Genomic DNA, 14,930 nt, shown 5'->3' with positions numbered 1-14,930 from the left:
CCCAGAACTCAGGATGGTTGTGCTCATGGCTGTGGTTTATTAGGTAAAAGAATACACAGCAGGATCAGCAAGGGAAAAAGACCCAGCAGCTGAAGTCTGGAGAAAATTAACGTTCTTCCAGGTCTCCAAAGTGTTCTCTCTCAGGGAAGTGGCGGGGCTGCATACAGCATGCATCTTCCTTCAGCAGAAAAGAGCAGCAACACGTGCACAGTGTTTCTGCCAGGGAAGCACACCTACGACTCTAAGGCCAGGGCTTTCATTGGGGATCGGTCACGCAGGCACCCAGCCACAAACAAAAATTCCAGACCCCCATGTGGGAAGGAGGGGTTCACCATCAATCACACTGTTTGTGCGAACAGTCTAGCTGGGTTGTTGTAGGGTCAGTGCCCAGGTGGGCAAAATAGCCTTATCAACATAGGAAACCTTCTGCAAGGCACGTTCTCAAATGCCAGTTCAGAGTCAGTCTCTCAAGCAAGCCCTTCTAAAGACAACAACATTAGGCCTGCTCTGTGAGCTCATTTCTGCACAAGCTGGGCCATTTTTGCTGACTGTCATGGAGAAAGGGGATAGCAACGCCAGACTGATGGCTCCTCGAACTCTCCCATGACTTTGTTTCCATGCCCTCTCTCAGCCCCGTCCTCTGAGCTGCCTATGAGTGGCTGTTCTTTCCACATGGCTGGCTAAGGCAAATGTCCTTCCCCACTGATAAATCAGACAGCTGGTATCAAGAGGCTGTGACACTTTAATTTTCTCTTCTGATTTCAGAGTAGCCTGAACATGCATTCCGCGCCGAGCTACCTCACCCAGCCTCCACCTCCTCCTCCACCCCCTCCACCACTGCCTCCACCTCCACCCCCCCAACCTCCACCACCCCCATCCCAGAGCCTGGGTCCCCCCGGGCGTCCCAACCCCGGCGGGAATGGCGTGGTGGAGGTGTATAGTGCCACAGCACCCCTGACTGGGAGTGGAACGGTGGAGATCCAGGCATTGGGAATGCAGCCCTACCCACCCTTGGAGGTGAGCAGACGCTGGGGCTTGGGGTGAAGGGGGAGAAACTGGTCATGGTCATCATGGGTAACCTGAACCTTTTCTGAACACCAGCTGTGTGCCAGACACTGCTAGAGATACCGTGGAGGGCAAAACCAGATCGAGCCATTACACGTGTAAGTGTAAAATGCAAACCACGAGAAACTGGAATGAAGTAGAGGTTGTAGCAGAAATACAAGCTGCCCTCAGGGAATGCTCAGGACAGTCAAGAGAATACCTGCCTTTTGGGGAAAGGATTCCAAAAAATTACATATGTGAGTGTCTCATATTTTTTAACAAGCTAGGTATATTGGTTAGCTATAGCCTTGTAAGAAATAGCCACCAAACCTCAGTGGTATATAGGAAAAAGTGTTTATTCTTCTCACGTCTACGGTGCTCAGCTTGGCCACTGCTGATCTTGGCTGGGTTCTCCCACATGTCTGGAGGTTGGCTGGCATCCGCTGTTCTAGAACGGCCCGGTGTGGGATAAGTCTGGTGGGGTGACCCGGCTCTGCTGCATGCATCTTTCATTCTCCAGCAGTTTAGCCAGGCCTGTTCTCACCACAGTGGTGGACGTGCAGTAATGCAAGCAGAAATGCTCAAGACTTCTTGAGGATTAGGCTTGTAGGTGATACAGTGTCACTTACATTGGTCAAAGCAGGTCACAAGGCCAGCTTAGATTTAAGAAGTAGGGAAATAGGTGCCACCTCTTGATGGGAAAAGCTGCAAGTCACACTGTAAAGGGCCTGGCTACTAGAAGAGGTAAAGAATTGAGGCCATTCAGTCAGTGTACAGGCATACCTTGTTTTATTACACTTTGTAGATATTGTGCTTTTTTTTTTTACAAATTGAAGATCTGTGGCAACCCTGTGTCAAGCAAGTCTATCAGCGCCATTTTTCCAACAGCATTTGCTCACTCCATGTCTCTGTGTCACATTTTTGTAATCCTTGCAATATTTCAACCTTTTTCATTATTATTATATTTGTCATGGTGATCTGTGATCTTTGATGTTATTACTATGACTCACTGAAGGCACGGGTGATGGTTAGCATTTTTTAGCAATAAAGTCAAAAAATTTTTTAAATTAAGTTATATATATATATATATTTTTAGATATAATGCTGTTGCATACTTAACAGGTCACAGGATAGTGTAAGCATAACTTTTATATGCACTGGGAAATCAAAATTTTTGTGTGACTTGCTTTATTGCGATATTCGCTTTATTGCAGTGGTCTGTAACTGAACCCACGATAACTCCGAGGTGTGCCTGTTCCATATGTACCATATTAATTCCCGGGTAAAGAGCTCTGAGCTACAAGCAGTCTACTCTCAAGGCACTAAGAGTTCAGAACCATGCCAGACACCAGTGCTGGGGGGCATGGTTATGATAGAAAGAGACTACCTGCACTTGAGGTCACATTATCTCAGACTCACTCTAGAATCCAGCCATATAGACATTCCATGTAAGGTAGCATTTATATGGAAAGAGAACTAGACCAGTGGGAAAATTCCTCCACCAGCCATGTGATGTTGTAAGAGCCTGCAGGGGGATTTTCCCTAGCCTGGGAGAATAACGCAAAAGGACCTTGTTCAATTAAAAAAAAAAAAATTAAGTCAGTGAGATGCTGAGAGGACGGTGGTGGTCTCATAGGCAGAGGGGGCCAGCATAGGGGTAGCTGCCATTGTTTATTTTCCATGTAGACGAGGGTGCTCTTTGAGGACAGAGCCTGAGTCTTTTTTTTTTTTTTTTTGCGGTACGCGGGCCTCTCACTGTTGTGGCCTCTCCTGTTGCGGAGCACAGGCTCCGGACGCGCAGGCTCAGCAGCCATGGCTCACAGGCCCAGCCGCTCCACGGCATGTGGGATCTTCCTGGACCGGGGCACGAACCCGTGTCCCCCGCATCGGCAGGTGGACTGTCAACCACTGCGCCACCAGGGAAACCCCCTGAGTCATCTTTGATTTTGCATCCTTAGCACCTGGCAGAGTGCCTGGCCTGTGGTACACCTACAGTAGGTATCTGAAATAGGGTCCTCTGACCTCAGTTTCCTTTCCTCCAGAATGGGAACCCCCCTTGCAGAGCTGCTAGGATAATGAGAACTAACCCAGTGGCAGTCATGTAATTGCTCAGTAATGACTTGAACGATGAGTGAATTCATTCACTGACAAATATTTATTGAGTTGCATATTGGTCAGGAAAATTGAAACCACTCTAGGTATTTCTGGCAAAGGGATTTAATACAGGAAATTGGGTGCTTACAAAGCTGATGAAGGGCTGGAGGAGCAAAAGTCAGGGTTGTTGAGCACCACTCATTTTCAGGGTCGCTGGTGTTCCTTGGCCCTTAGAACCAGGACACTGCTGCTGTACCCAGAGGTGAGGAAACTGTAGGATTCTATTGCTGAGGTTCCAGCTACGCTGCTGCCCTTGGGGCTAGTGGTCAGGAGGGGAATGTAGGGTTCAGCCAGCCACTCTGAAACTCATGACTGCAAACCCACCTATCTCCCAGCACAGCTGCCGGAGGAGAATGGTTTCTACCTCCCTTCTGCCTTCCAAATCTCATGCAGATGCTTCTCATGGGCAGAACTTAATCTGTGTTCAGAACTGTGCTGGCAAGGATGCTTGGGAATGTGGTTCCCAGCTTCCCACCTTTACATTTCAGGAGAGAGCATGGGCAGGTGTAGGAATGGTTCCAAGGCCCGACAGACAAGACCCGGCAGAAGCACCTACTGGTGCCATATTAGATGCCCAGTACGTACGTAAATGAATTCATTCATTCAACAAATATTTATTGAGTCCCCACCTTGTGCCAAGCATTGCTCTAGGCCTGGGAATAGAGGAAGAAACAAAAGCAAAGCAAAAGTCCCTGCCTTCACGAAACTAGGCAGACAATAGACAAGATAAGTAAGTAAAATGTACAATTTATTAGATAATGATATGTCTAAGGAGAAGAATAAAGCAGAGAAGGATAGGAAATGGAATTTTGGATAGGCTAGCCCAGGAAGACCAATGAATGCTGATTAGATGAATGAGTAAATGAATTCGTCACACCCCAGTGTCATGATGTAAGCTTAGTGGTCACTGAGCTTGGGTGGCTCAGAATTCATTTGGTAATTTTCTTGTGGCTTCAGTGTCAATTCTTGGCCGAGGGATGTGTGCTGGTGTGGCATCAGGTGGAGTCGGTTAAGAAGTGGAGTTGCTGGTGAGGGCATAGACCCTTCTGACTTCCTAGTTCTCCTGTGCAAGCAAACTACTACTAATAATAATAATGGCAATCACAACAGCTAATGTTGATTGGGTGCTTACTATATGCCAGGCACTGTTTTAAGCTGTTTACTTGTTAACTCATTTAATCCTCATAACCCCATGAGAGGGGTGCTATGATTAGCCCCATTTTACAGATGTGGAAGCTGAGACAGAAGTTTAAAAGACTTGCCCAAGGTCAGTTAAATGTTAAGTGGCAGAGTCAGGATTTGAACCCAGGCAGCCTGGTTCCAAAGCTCCTTCTAGCCTGCTGGCATCATGAAGTTCTAAGGGGTCTTGGGAGTGACTGGGGTGACTGAGCAAGGTGGAGAGTTAGGATGGTGATGTAGATTGGGGGTGGCTAAGATCAGCCAGGGACACAGTGAGGGTGCCACTGGCTGGGGCAGGTCTTCCCCTCCCTTCCCAGGGCACTCTCCCTGACTGTTCTGTACTTATAGGTGCCAAACCAGTGTGTGGAGGCTCCAGTATACCCCACCCCCCAGGTGTACAGCCCCGGCAAACAAGGATTCAAACCGAAAGGACCAAACCCTGCTGCCCCCATGACCAGTGCCACCAGGGGCGCAGTGGCCACCTTTGACTCCCCACCATCGCTGAAGACCCGACGGACCAAAGGTTCCAGTGGACTCCCAGAAGGTGGGCCCACAGCCTGCCATGGCATCTTTCCTCAGCGTGGGCCTATCCACAGGCTGCTTAGTTCCAGTCTTCCCTTTTGTGATAGTTAGGATTAAGTTTGGTTGCATGTAATGGAAAATCCAAAATAAGAGTGACTTCAAAATGATACAATTTTGTTGTTCTGTGCGAACTAAGTCCAGAGGCAGGCAATCTGGAGATCGTGTGCCTATATAATTACCATGTACCCACATTTCTTCTCTCTTTCTGCTCTGCCATCCCTAGAACATGGTTTTGTTCTCAGGGTGCCTCATCATGTAAAATGGCTGCAGGAGATCCAGTCATCAATTTCATATTCCAGGAAGTAAGAAGGATAAAAGAGGCATCTCCCACTCCCAGACGTTCTGCATGATGCTTTTGCTTACATCTCATTGGTCAACACTTAGTCACTTGACCATATCTAGTTGCAAAGGAAGCTGGGAAATGTCTCTTTTGCTAGGAACATTGATGTTCCCATTATGTAGGGGATTTATGAAGAAAGAAGAAGGGGTGAGTGGTTAATAGGCAGACAAGCAGTGATGTCTGCCACCCCTTTGGAGATGGTAAGCATGGGGTTAGGGGCAATGTCAAAAAGTGGTGGTAGTGGGGAAAGGCAGAGGAATTCAGAATTTTTCAGGGGGTTTCAGTCAACCTTCCTTCCTTTCACAAACGTGTTGAGCATCTGTGTGCTAGGCTTGGTGTCAAAAACTGGAAATCTAGGGACTTGCCTGGTGGTCCCGTGGCTAAGACTCCACACTCCCAATGCAGGGGGACTGGGTTCCATCCCTGCTCAGGGAACTAGATCCCACATGTCACAACTACGAGTTCGCATGCTGCACCTAAAGATCCCAAATGCCACAAAGAAGATCCCGCATGCCACACCTAAGACCTGGTGCAGCCAAGTAAGTAAATTAAATAAATATTAAAACAAACAAACTGGAAATCTAGCATCTTGAGTCATGATTTCCTTACCCTTAGTTATTCACAGTTTAATGGGAGAGACGGGAATAAATAAATATTTATGGGTCACCCTAGGAAGGAGATTAACAGAGTACTATGAGAGTACTGGGGAGAGGCTGGAAAATGATGCTGCCTATATGTCTGGGATGAGAAGGAAACAGTCTTGTGACTATCTGAGGGACAAGCATTTTAGGGAAGGGGGAACAGCAGGTGCAAAGGCCCTGAGGTGGGACCATGTTTGAAGTCTTTCAAGGTTAGCAAGGAGTCCGCTGCAGCTGGATGGTAAGAATGATGAGGTTGGAAGGAAGCAGAGGATGCAGAGCCCCATAGGCCACAGCAGAGAGGTTGAATTTTATCCTAGGGCAGAAGGGAGCCTTTGAGGGGTTTGCTCTACTCTCCCAGCCAGAGCGTGTCCTGGGCTTTTCTCCCCCAGGCACTGTGAGAGACTCACCTGTGCTTCTTCCCCTGCCTGTCCATGGGTGTAGACCTCCCAGGGTCTGAGCTGTCTGGCCCCAAGTCCAGGGGGTAGAGTGGCTGGAAGCTGCCCTTGGCACCTTCAGTTCTGTCCTCAGGCTCACCATCCCCTTCTTCCCTCTTTGTCTTTTTTTTTTTTTTGTCAGCTGCAGGGAAGCCAAAGGCTCAGAAACTCAAGTGCTCGTATTGTGACAAGTCATTCACCAAAAACTTCGACCTGCAGCAGCACATCCGAAGGTACCTAGGCATGGTGTGGCAGGCGTCTCCTGGGGGGAGGTAGGCTGAGGGATTCACATGGAAGCGATGCTCCTTTCTCAGCCCCTTGGTCTGGGTGGTGACCAAGACCCCATCTGGTCTGTCATGGTTCTCAGACCTTCAGTCCAGCTCAGGATGATTTTTCCCTTTTCTTTCTCAGGAGCAGTGGGAAGGATCTGTGGGGCCTGCCTGCTGTGATGGGGAAGGTCCAAGTGGGTTGAGGTGGGGGAGGAATTTACTTGAATGGACAGGGGCTTTGTGGGTGGGAGGCGTGCCTCAGTCTCACTTCTGCAGAAAGGGCTGACCTCGAGGACAGCCATGCTGTGTGAATATGCCTCTACAAGCTCTCTGCTCACTAACCTTGACACCCCTTGTCCCAAGAACCTGCAAGGAGCCCCTCTGGGCCTCAGGTTTTCCATTGTGAAGTGGAGGGGTGGACTTGTTCAGTGTTTCCCACAGAGTGGCACATTGGGACATGAGATGATTTTAGGTGGTTTAGGGATATTGGTGTTGAAAAGACTTGAAAGACATAGTGAGAAAATTATTTTTTCGATTTCTTTCAGGCAAAGGAGAAAGCCTCAGTTTGGTGTAGTCTGTCTTTAATGCCTCTCACGTACTTGTTTATCTTTTATAACAGAGAGAGAGAGAGAGAGCCTGAGATTCCAACCACGGCATGCAGCAGCTTCTCTCTAGACCAGGGTCTACCAGCCTATTGAGATGTTTTAGATCCCATCATGCTTTTCTCTGGGGGCTGCCTGGGGCTTGGTAGAATGTTTAGCAGCATCCCTGACCTCTAACCATTAGATGCCAGTAGCACCCCTCACTCCTCAGCTGTGACAACCAAAAATGTCTCCAAACATTGCCAAATGTCCCCGGGAGAGCAAAGTCAATCTCTCTTGAAAACCACTGGTCTACACTAGTGTGTGTCAATAGAACTTTCTGCAAAGAAGGAAAGGCCCCAATAGCCACTGTCCATAGGGTAGCCAGTAAGCATATGGCTACTGAGTACTTGAAATGTAGCTAGTATGACTGAGAAACTGAGTTTTTAACTTTATTTTATTTTAATTAGTTTAAATAGTGCCATGTGGTTTGTGTCTATCTTACTGGATGGTGCACCTATAGATCTTAATAATATTGTTTTATAAATAATTGCATTTTTTTGTTACTTTGTATTTATAAGTGGTTTTCCATATATAATAACAACAGGAAACTTCATTTTAAATTATTAAGTTTTTAAAAAGTACATTGATTTGAAGGAAAATGTTAAATAATGGTACAAGTACTGTGCTGTGACAGCTAGGATGTCTTCTCCTTCAAAAACCAGAAATCCCTATTTAAACAATTAGGAAATGTTTTATCTCACAATGTGAGATGGCCACAGAGAAGGTCAGCTCCAGGGCTGGTTGATTCAGCAAGTCAGTAATGTCACCAAGAGCCCAGGGTCTGTCTGTCTCTGGTCTGCCTGCCTCAGCAAGAGGGCTTGTCCTCATGGTGTCAGGATGGTGGCCAGCAGCATCTGGACGCTCTGCCTGGGCCTTCCTGGCGGCTGTGAGCTCCCGGGCTGAGGCCACAGTCCCGTTCCGACACGCGGGTGCTGACAAGCCTTGTGTCTGCAGCCACACTGGTGAGAAGCCCTTCCAGTGCATTGCATGTGGCCGTGCCTTTGCCCAGAAGTCTAATGTCAAGAAACACATGCAGACCCACAAGGTGTGGCCTCCAGGACGCAGCGGTGGCACCGTTTCTCGCAACTCTGTGACTGTACAGGTCATGGCCCTGAACCCCAGCAGGCAGGAGGATGAGGATAGCACAGGTGGGTAGAAGCGGCCATTGGGCTGTGTCTGGCTGGAGCCTCCCTATGCAGCCCTGGGGGTGAGCAGCGCCAGCCACAGGCAGCTAATGTGCAAGCAACATATGCCCACTTTTACGTGACCTGCCAGTTGGAACTACCCTACTGCGTTGTTTAGCCATTCTGTGTGTGCCCTCTGAGTTCTTGTGAGCTCTAGAGAAGAAACCATTTCTTTCAAAACTCCTACAGTGCCTGGCACCAGAGGGTCTACCATTGAGCAAACATTTGGAGGGAGGCCTACTGTGTGCCAGGCCACTGGGCCTACGGACATGAGGTCAGAGGCCCCCGTCCTCAGGGAGAGTGAGGGAAGGACAACTAAACAAATGCTTGTAATTGGAACAAGGAGCTGGGAGGCATTGTGAGTACAGCTGGGGGTGGCAGTCAGTGTTGTTAACAACCACGGAGAGGTCTAGAGTGTCCAAGGGGAAGGCCTGCGAGGGGAGACTTGAGGCATAGCTCTTCTGGAATGTAAGTATTCAGTACGTTGGCCCCTGGAACGGCTGTGTCTGTGTGCACCAGCTGAGTGTGAGTGCAGGGCCTCGGGTACAGCATCCAACCCCGAGCTCGTGGTAGGTGGCGGGGTGAATGCAGGGGAACCCGCAGGAGGTGCCCTGGGAGTCCTTCCCGAGGGGCGTGGCTCTGTCCTGGCTCTCCCTCTGCCTTTCTCAGTGACTTCCCTCCCTGGCTTTCTCCATAGGGTTGGGCCAGACCCTGTCGAGTGCCCCGCAGCCCCAGGCCTTGCCCACAGCAGGCGAGGAGGAGGGGGACAAGCTGGAGGCCAAGCAGGTGGTCCTCATCGATAGCTCCTACCTGTGTCAGTTCTGCCCCAGCAAGTTCAGTACCTACTTCCAGCTCAAGTCCCACATGACCCAGCATAAGAATGAGCAGGTAAGTGGGTGGCGGGGAGCAGGGGTCGGGGTGGGCGGGCAACGCCGACTCTAGTCGTGAGCCTTGACTGGTGCTGCCTAGACAGGGACAGGAGTGGGCCTCGGCTGCTCTGAGCTACCATGTGACCATGATGGACCAAGCTTCCTCGTCCGTTCTGCCTGGGTGGGGCCAGCTTATAGGGCGGTTATGGTGCTTGCCCAGGGGAGGAAGCCCACCTCTCAAGGGTCGTATAATGAAGGGACCAGACACAGGAAGCATCCTTACTCCTCTGAGAAGACCTAGGGTCTAAAAACCTACCTATGGGGATTTAAGACTACAGCCTTTTTTTTTTTCCATTGAGGCATAATTCATATACCATAAAATTCACCCTTTTAAAGTGTACACTTTAATAGTTTTTAATCTATTCATAATGTTACACAGCCATCACCACACTAATTCTAGAACATTTTTATCACCCTGGAAACTTTATACCTGCTAGTAGTCACATCCCCCTACTCCCAGCCCCAGACAACCACTGATCCGTTTTCTGACTCTTTGGATTTACCTGTTCTAGACATTTAATAATGGAATCATATAGTACGTGGTCTTTTGAGATAGTGTTTTCGTTTGTGTTGTAACAGGTATCAGTACTTTATTCCTTTTTATTGCCGAATAATATTCTGTTGTATGGATATAGCACATTTTGAATATCCTTTTATCAGTTGATAGACATTTAGGTTGTTTCTACTTTTTGGCTTTTATGACTAATACTTTCGTGGACATTTGTGTACAACTTTTTGTATGAACATATGTTTTCAATTCTCTTGGGTATAAACCTAGGAGTGGAATTGCTGGGTTATATGGTAACTCTATTCCAGTCTTTATTTTTTTTAAATAATCTTTATTAGTTATTTTTCTCCTTATAAAAGTATCATATACCCAATGTAAGATTAGAAAATTCAGAAAAGTCTGAAGAATGTTTAGGTTAATATTTACTATTTATTATATGCTGGGTATTCTGCTAAGTGCCTTACATTCAATACTTTATTTACTTCTCATAACAACCTTAGAGATAGGCATTTTCAGTATATCCAGGTGAAGAAACTGAAGCACAGAGAGGTGAAGTGACCCATCCTAAGTCACACTGCCAGTAAGTGACGGAGTCAGGCTTCAAAGCCAGGTTGATTTGACTCCAAACCCCATGTCATTAACCACCTTGCAATGTGTCCTCCCATGAATGCAGCCCAAAATGCAGTATGTTTTGTAGATTTTCTTTTTTTTTTAAATTATAATTGGGATCGGTACACATATATAATTTTGAAGTATGCTTTTTTTCTGAGATAGCTTTTTAAAAGACTTTTTAAAGAATTGTAGGTTCTCAGGAAGTTGCAAAGATGGTATAGAGAGGTCCCTCATACCCTTCAGTCAGTTCCCCTCAATGGTTACTTCTTACATAACCAGAGCACAGTATCACAAATAGGAAACTGACTTTGATATAAAGTGTATGTATAGTTCTATGTCATTTTATCACCTGTGTAGATTTGAGTAGTCACTACTGCAATCACGATACAGAAGGATTCCATCACTACAGAGACTCCCTTGTGCTGGGTTTTTGTAGTCACACCCACGCTCCTCATCAACATCCCTGGCCTCTGGAAACCACTAAAATTAATCTGTTCTCTGTCCTTATAAGTTTGTCATTTTGAGAATGTTGTATATGTGGAATCGTCAAGTATGTGGCCTCTGAGACTGACTTTTTTCACTCGGTGTAAATTTTCTTGTGCTTTTTGTTTTTGAATCTAATTTTATATTCTGAGCATTTACTCGTGTCACTATTTTTAAAAAATATTTATTTATTTAATTAATTTTTGGCTGTGTCAGGTCTTAGTGGTGGCGCGTGGCTTCTCTCTAGTGGGCTTTTCTCTGTGGTATGCGGGTTTTCTCTCTCTAGTCGTGGCGCTTGGGCTCCAGAGTGCGTGGGCTCTGTAGTTGCAGCACACGGGCTCTCTAGCTGTGGCTTGCATGCTCAGTAGTTGTAGCGCGTGGGCTTAGTTGCCCCGCCACGTGTGGGATGTTAGTTCCCTGACCAGGGATCAAACCCGTGTCCCCTGCATTGGAAGGCAGATTCTTAACCACTGGACCACCAGGGAAGTCTCCATGTCACTATTTAAAAAAACAAAACAAAACATAATTTTTAACGGCTACATTTTTTTTTTTTTTGGCCATGCCATGTGGCACGAGGGGTCTTAGTTCCCTGACCAAGGATCGAACCTGTACCCGCTGCAGTGGAAGCAGTGGAGTCCCAACCACTGGACCACCAGGGAATTCCCAATGGCTACATTTTTTAAATTCTCTATTGTTGAACATTTAGGTTACTTCCTGAGTTTTGCTATTATAAACAAAACTGTTGTGAACATTGTTGTAATCAAATCTTTGTCCACATCTCTGACTTCTTCCTTATGATAGATTCTTTTTTTTTTTTCTTTTGGCTGTGTTGGGTCTTCGCTGCTGAGCATGGGCTTTCTCTAGTTGCAGCGAGCAGGGATTACTCTTCGTTGCGGTGCGTGGGCTTCTCACTGCGGTGGCTTCTCTTGTTGCAGAGCATGGACTCTAGGGAGCTCAGGCTTCAGTAGTTGTGGTGCGCAGGCTCAGTAGTTGTGGCGCACAGGCTTAGTTGCTCTGTGGCATGTGGGATCTTCCCAGACCAGGGATCGAACCCGTGTCCCCTGCATTGGCAGGAGGATTCTTAACCACTGCATCACCAGGGAAGTCCCCTTATGATAGATTCTTAGCAGGGAGATTGATGGAGTTAAGTTAGGATATCTTTGGGGGAAAATCACAGAAAACTTTGACTCAAACTAGCTTAAACAATTAGGAAGTTTGTTATCTCACATAACAAGAAAAACCCAAGATAGGGCAGCTCTGGGCCTGAGACAGTCAGTTGACTCAACCCAGCATCAAGGACCCTGTGTCTTTCTAGCTCTTGTCTCCACTATCTCAGGGTGTGGCCTTGTCCCCTGCTGGTGGTTTGCCTGTGGTCCTGTGATGGTAGTCACTCTTCCTAGGCAGAAGATCAAACACAGTATTATCCGTGAGCATAAAGGGGTTGTATTTTCTGTGTCTTCTTTAGGAGCAAGGAAACCTTTCCCAGAAGCCTTCTGTAGACCTCTCATTGGTCAGAGCCAGTGCATATGCTCTGTCATTTAGGAGTGCATTGTCATGCTGCAAATAATAGATAACTGGCTTACTGGTTAGGGTTTTTTTCCTCTCACATCACAAGAGGTCCATAAGTAGGTAGCATTGGGCTTGTATAGCAGGGTTCTCTTGGCTTTCTGCTCTGCCATCTTTAGCATGTGGCTTTCATCCTCAAGGTAGCAGGATGGCTGCTATACCTCCAGTCATCACATCTATATTCCAGTCAGGACAAATGCAAAAAACAGAGGGAACTTCTCCTAGGAAGCTCTTGCCTTTTTGTTCTGGGAGTGATTCCTTCCCCAAAGACTACTGCCTACTTATCATTGGCAAGAAAGGAGTCACATGGCTGACACTCGATGTAAGGGAGCCAGGGGATCAAATGTTTTAACTTGATTTGGCATCTTACCACTCTGAACAAATCAGGGTTCACTTTGTTAGGAAGAAAGGGCATGTGGAATTGTATCTGAGTGTGTCATGCAGCCCTATGAGGAGTGTGTACTACTTGTCAAAGTATAATTTTCAAAATGTTAAAAAACATCATTCTCATACAAATAACATAGTGAACATGAGTCAGAATTTTACTTAACTCATTAATGAGGGAACTGGGAGGATGACAAAGCCAGTCAAAAGAGGATATGAAACACTGATATCTATACCCTTATATAACTATGTCAGTGAAAAAAAGGAATCCTGAAATAAGATTACTAAGTTAGATACAAATCTGGTTAATGTCTTCAGGGCACCAAAACCTTTGGAGTTATCTTTTCTACATGAGAAAAATCATTTACATTGGATCAGTTTTCTACAAGTTGACATTTAACTTTAGAGTCTGGGTCCTAATCAGTAGTAAACAGTCAAAACAAGTCACATCACCCAGAGGGTGAGATGACCCTCAGTGGCTTAACTGCCTTTACCTAACTGCCTGCCAGACAGCAGTTCTCCAATTGAGGTCCCTGGCCCAGCAGCTTCAGCATCACCTGGGCACTTGGTAGGAATGTACATATTCAGGCCACCCAGACCTGCTGAATCAGATTCGCTGGGAGTAGCATAATCTGTTATCGTGATGCAGGCTCAAGTTGGAGAGCCACTATTCTAGCATGACATTGGAAGGACGTCATGTAATCTTTTCACATCTTTTCAAGATGTTATCATTCCAGGTTTTGGATATTTTTTCTTAAGCATACCCAGACCACACAGAGCCTGCAGGGAGGGTAATGGGTCCATTGTGACTGGCTGAGAGGAGGGGACCCTCTAATCAAAATAAGACCAAGGCTGCAGCAGCAGGGGAGCAGGGAAACAGCGGTTGGGTCTTCCACAAGTAGTGTTCGAGGTGGATGCCACAGGGCAGGGGGCGGCAGTGGAGCAGCTCTCCTGCCTTTCCTCACCGACCCTGCCTCTTCCCTCAAGGTGTACAAGTGTGTGGTCAAAAGCTGCGCGCAGACATTCCCAAAGCTCGACACTTTTCTGGAGCACATCAAGAGCCACCAGGAGGAGCTGAGCTACCGTTGCCACCTCTGTGGCAAGGACTTCCCCTCGCTGTACGACCTGGGTGTGCATCAGTACTCACACAGCCTCCTGCCCCAGCACAGCCCCAAGAAGGACAGTGCCGTCTACAAGTACGTGCCCTCCCTTTTCCCTCTCCCTGCAGGGAGCCCAGGGGTCTGGTCCTTTGGTGGTTCTGACTGCTCAGGACCAGTGGGACATCTCAAAGGGGAATCTGAGGCTCCAGGGTCCAGCCTGGCAGAGAGGGTTCTGTGTCTTGGCACTGAAGGGGGCAAGAGATGCTGGCCCGCCTTATATCATTCTTCAACTTGGCAGACAGTTATCCTAAAAAAAAAAAAAGAAAAAAAATCTTAAAAAAGGGAAGCCAATGTTCTTTCCATGTTCATAATGGAAAAAAGATTTGTTTTTTTTCTAAAGTAAAATATTATGAAAATAGTATTCCGTCTGATAGTCTACACAATTTAGGTTACAGTTGGAATGGTACGCTGATTCTTAAATGAGAAAATGAACAAGTCTGAAAGCAAAATCTGAAAGCAAAAATCATAAAAATAAGATGCATTTGTTTTATAATCTGTAAAATTTAGGTTAAAGTTGAAGCTATATGCTGATTCTTAGAATGGACAAGGAATGAATCAGATGTAGATTTCATTGGGGGTAGTTTTCTGACAACCCTTTACATTGTTGTAGTTTTCTGTTTCAGTCATAAAGAAGGTCCCTTTGGCAGAAATGATGAAGGGCTCCCTCCGTTTTGCCTCATGCTTTTAGTCCTTAGATCTTCAGATCATTCTCTTTGGAGCCATCGATCCTGTGATCATCCTTGTAGAGTTTCTCTTCCTCGATTGCTTTCTGGTCCCTCTTCTAGACTCTCATATGCCGATGGTGTCATCCAGCATC

The 14,930-nt window shown here is 46.7% G+C and overlaps 1 protein-coding gene across 6 annotated transcripts in view; it reads left to right on the top strand.

Moving 5' to 3' along the window:
• ZNF341 (zinc finger protein 341) overlaps positions 1 to 14,930 on the top strand; it is a 42,917-nt gene that overhangs the window by 14,214 nt on the left and 13,773 nt on the right. For 2 of the 6 annotated variants that reach the window (XM_060123661.1, XM_060123664.1), the window contains 6 exons: positions 766 to 1,017; positions 4,726 to 4,921; positions 6,517 to 6,607; positions 8,242 to 8,435; positions 9,169 to 9,359; positions 13,941 to 14,149. In XM_060123661.1, coding sequence (XP_059979644.1) covers positions 766 to 1,017; positions 4,726 to 4,921; positions 6,517 to 6,607; positions 8,242 to 8,435; positions 9,169 to 9,359; positions 13,941 to 14,149 — 1,133 coding nt within the window. Of the gene's footprint in view, positions 1 to 765; positions 1,018 to 3,686; positions 3,780 to 4,725; positions 4,922 to 6,516; positions 6,608 to 8,241; positions 8,436 to 9,168; positions 9,360 to 13,940; positions 14,150 to 14,930 lie in introns of all 6 variants that reach the window. The other 4 variants (XM_060123660.1, XM_060123659.1, XM_060123662.1 and 1 more) reach the window with 4 other exon arrangements.

This window comes from Lagenorhynchus albirostris, chromosome 15 (genome assembly GCF_949774975.1).
Source record: "Lagenorhynchus albirostris chromosome 15, mLagAlb1.1, whole genome shotgun sequence".
Classification (NCBI taxonomy): Eukaryota; Metazoa; Chordata; class Mammalia; order Artiodactyla; family Delphinidae; genus Lagenorhynchus; species Lagenorhynchus albirostris.
The sequence above is the reverse complement of the archived record's forward strand: the minus strand, read 5'-3'. Positions and strand labels throughout refer to the sequence as shown.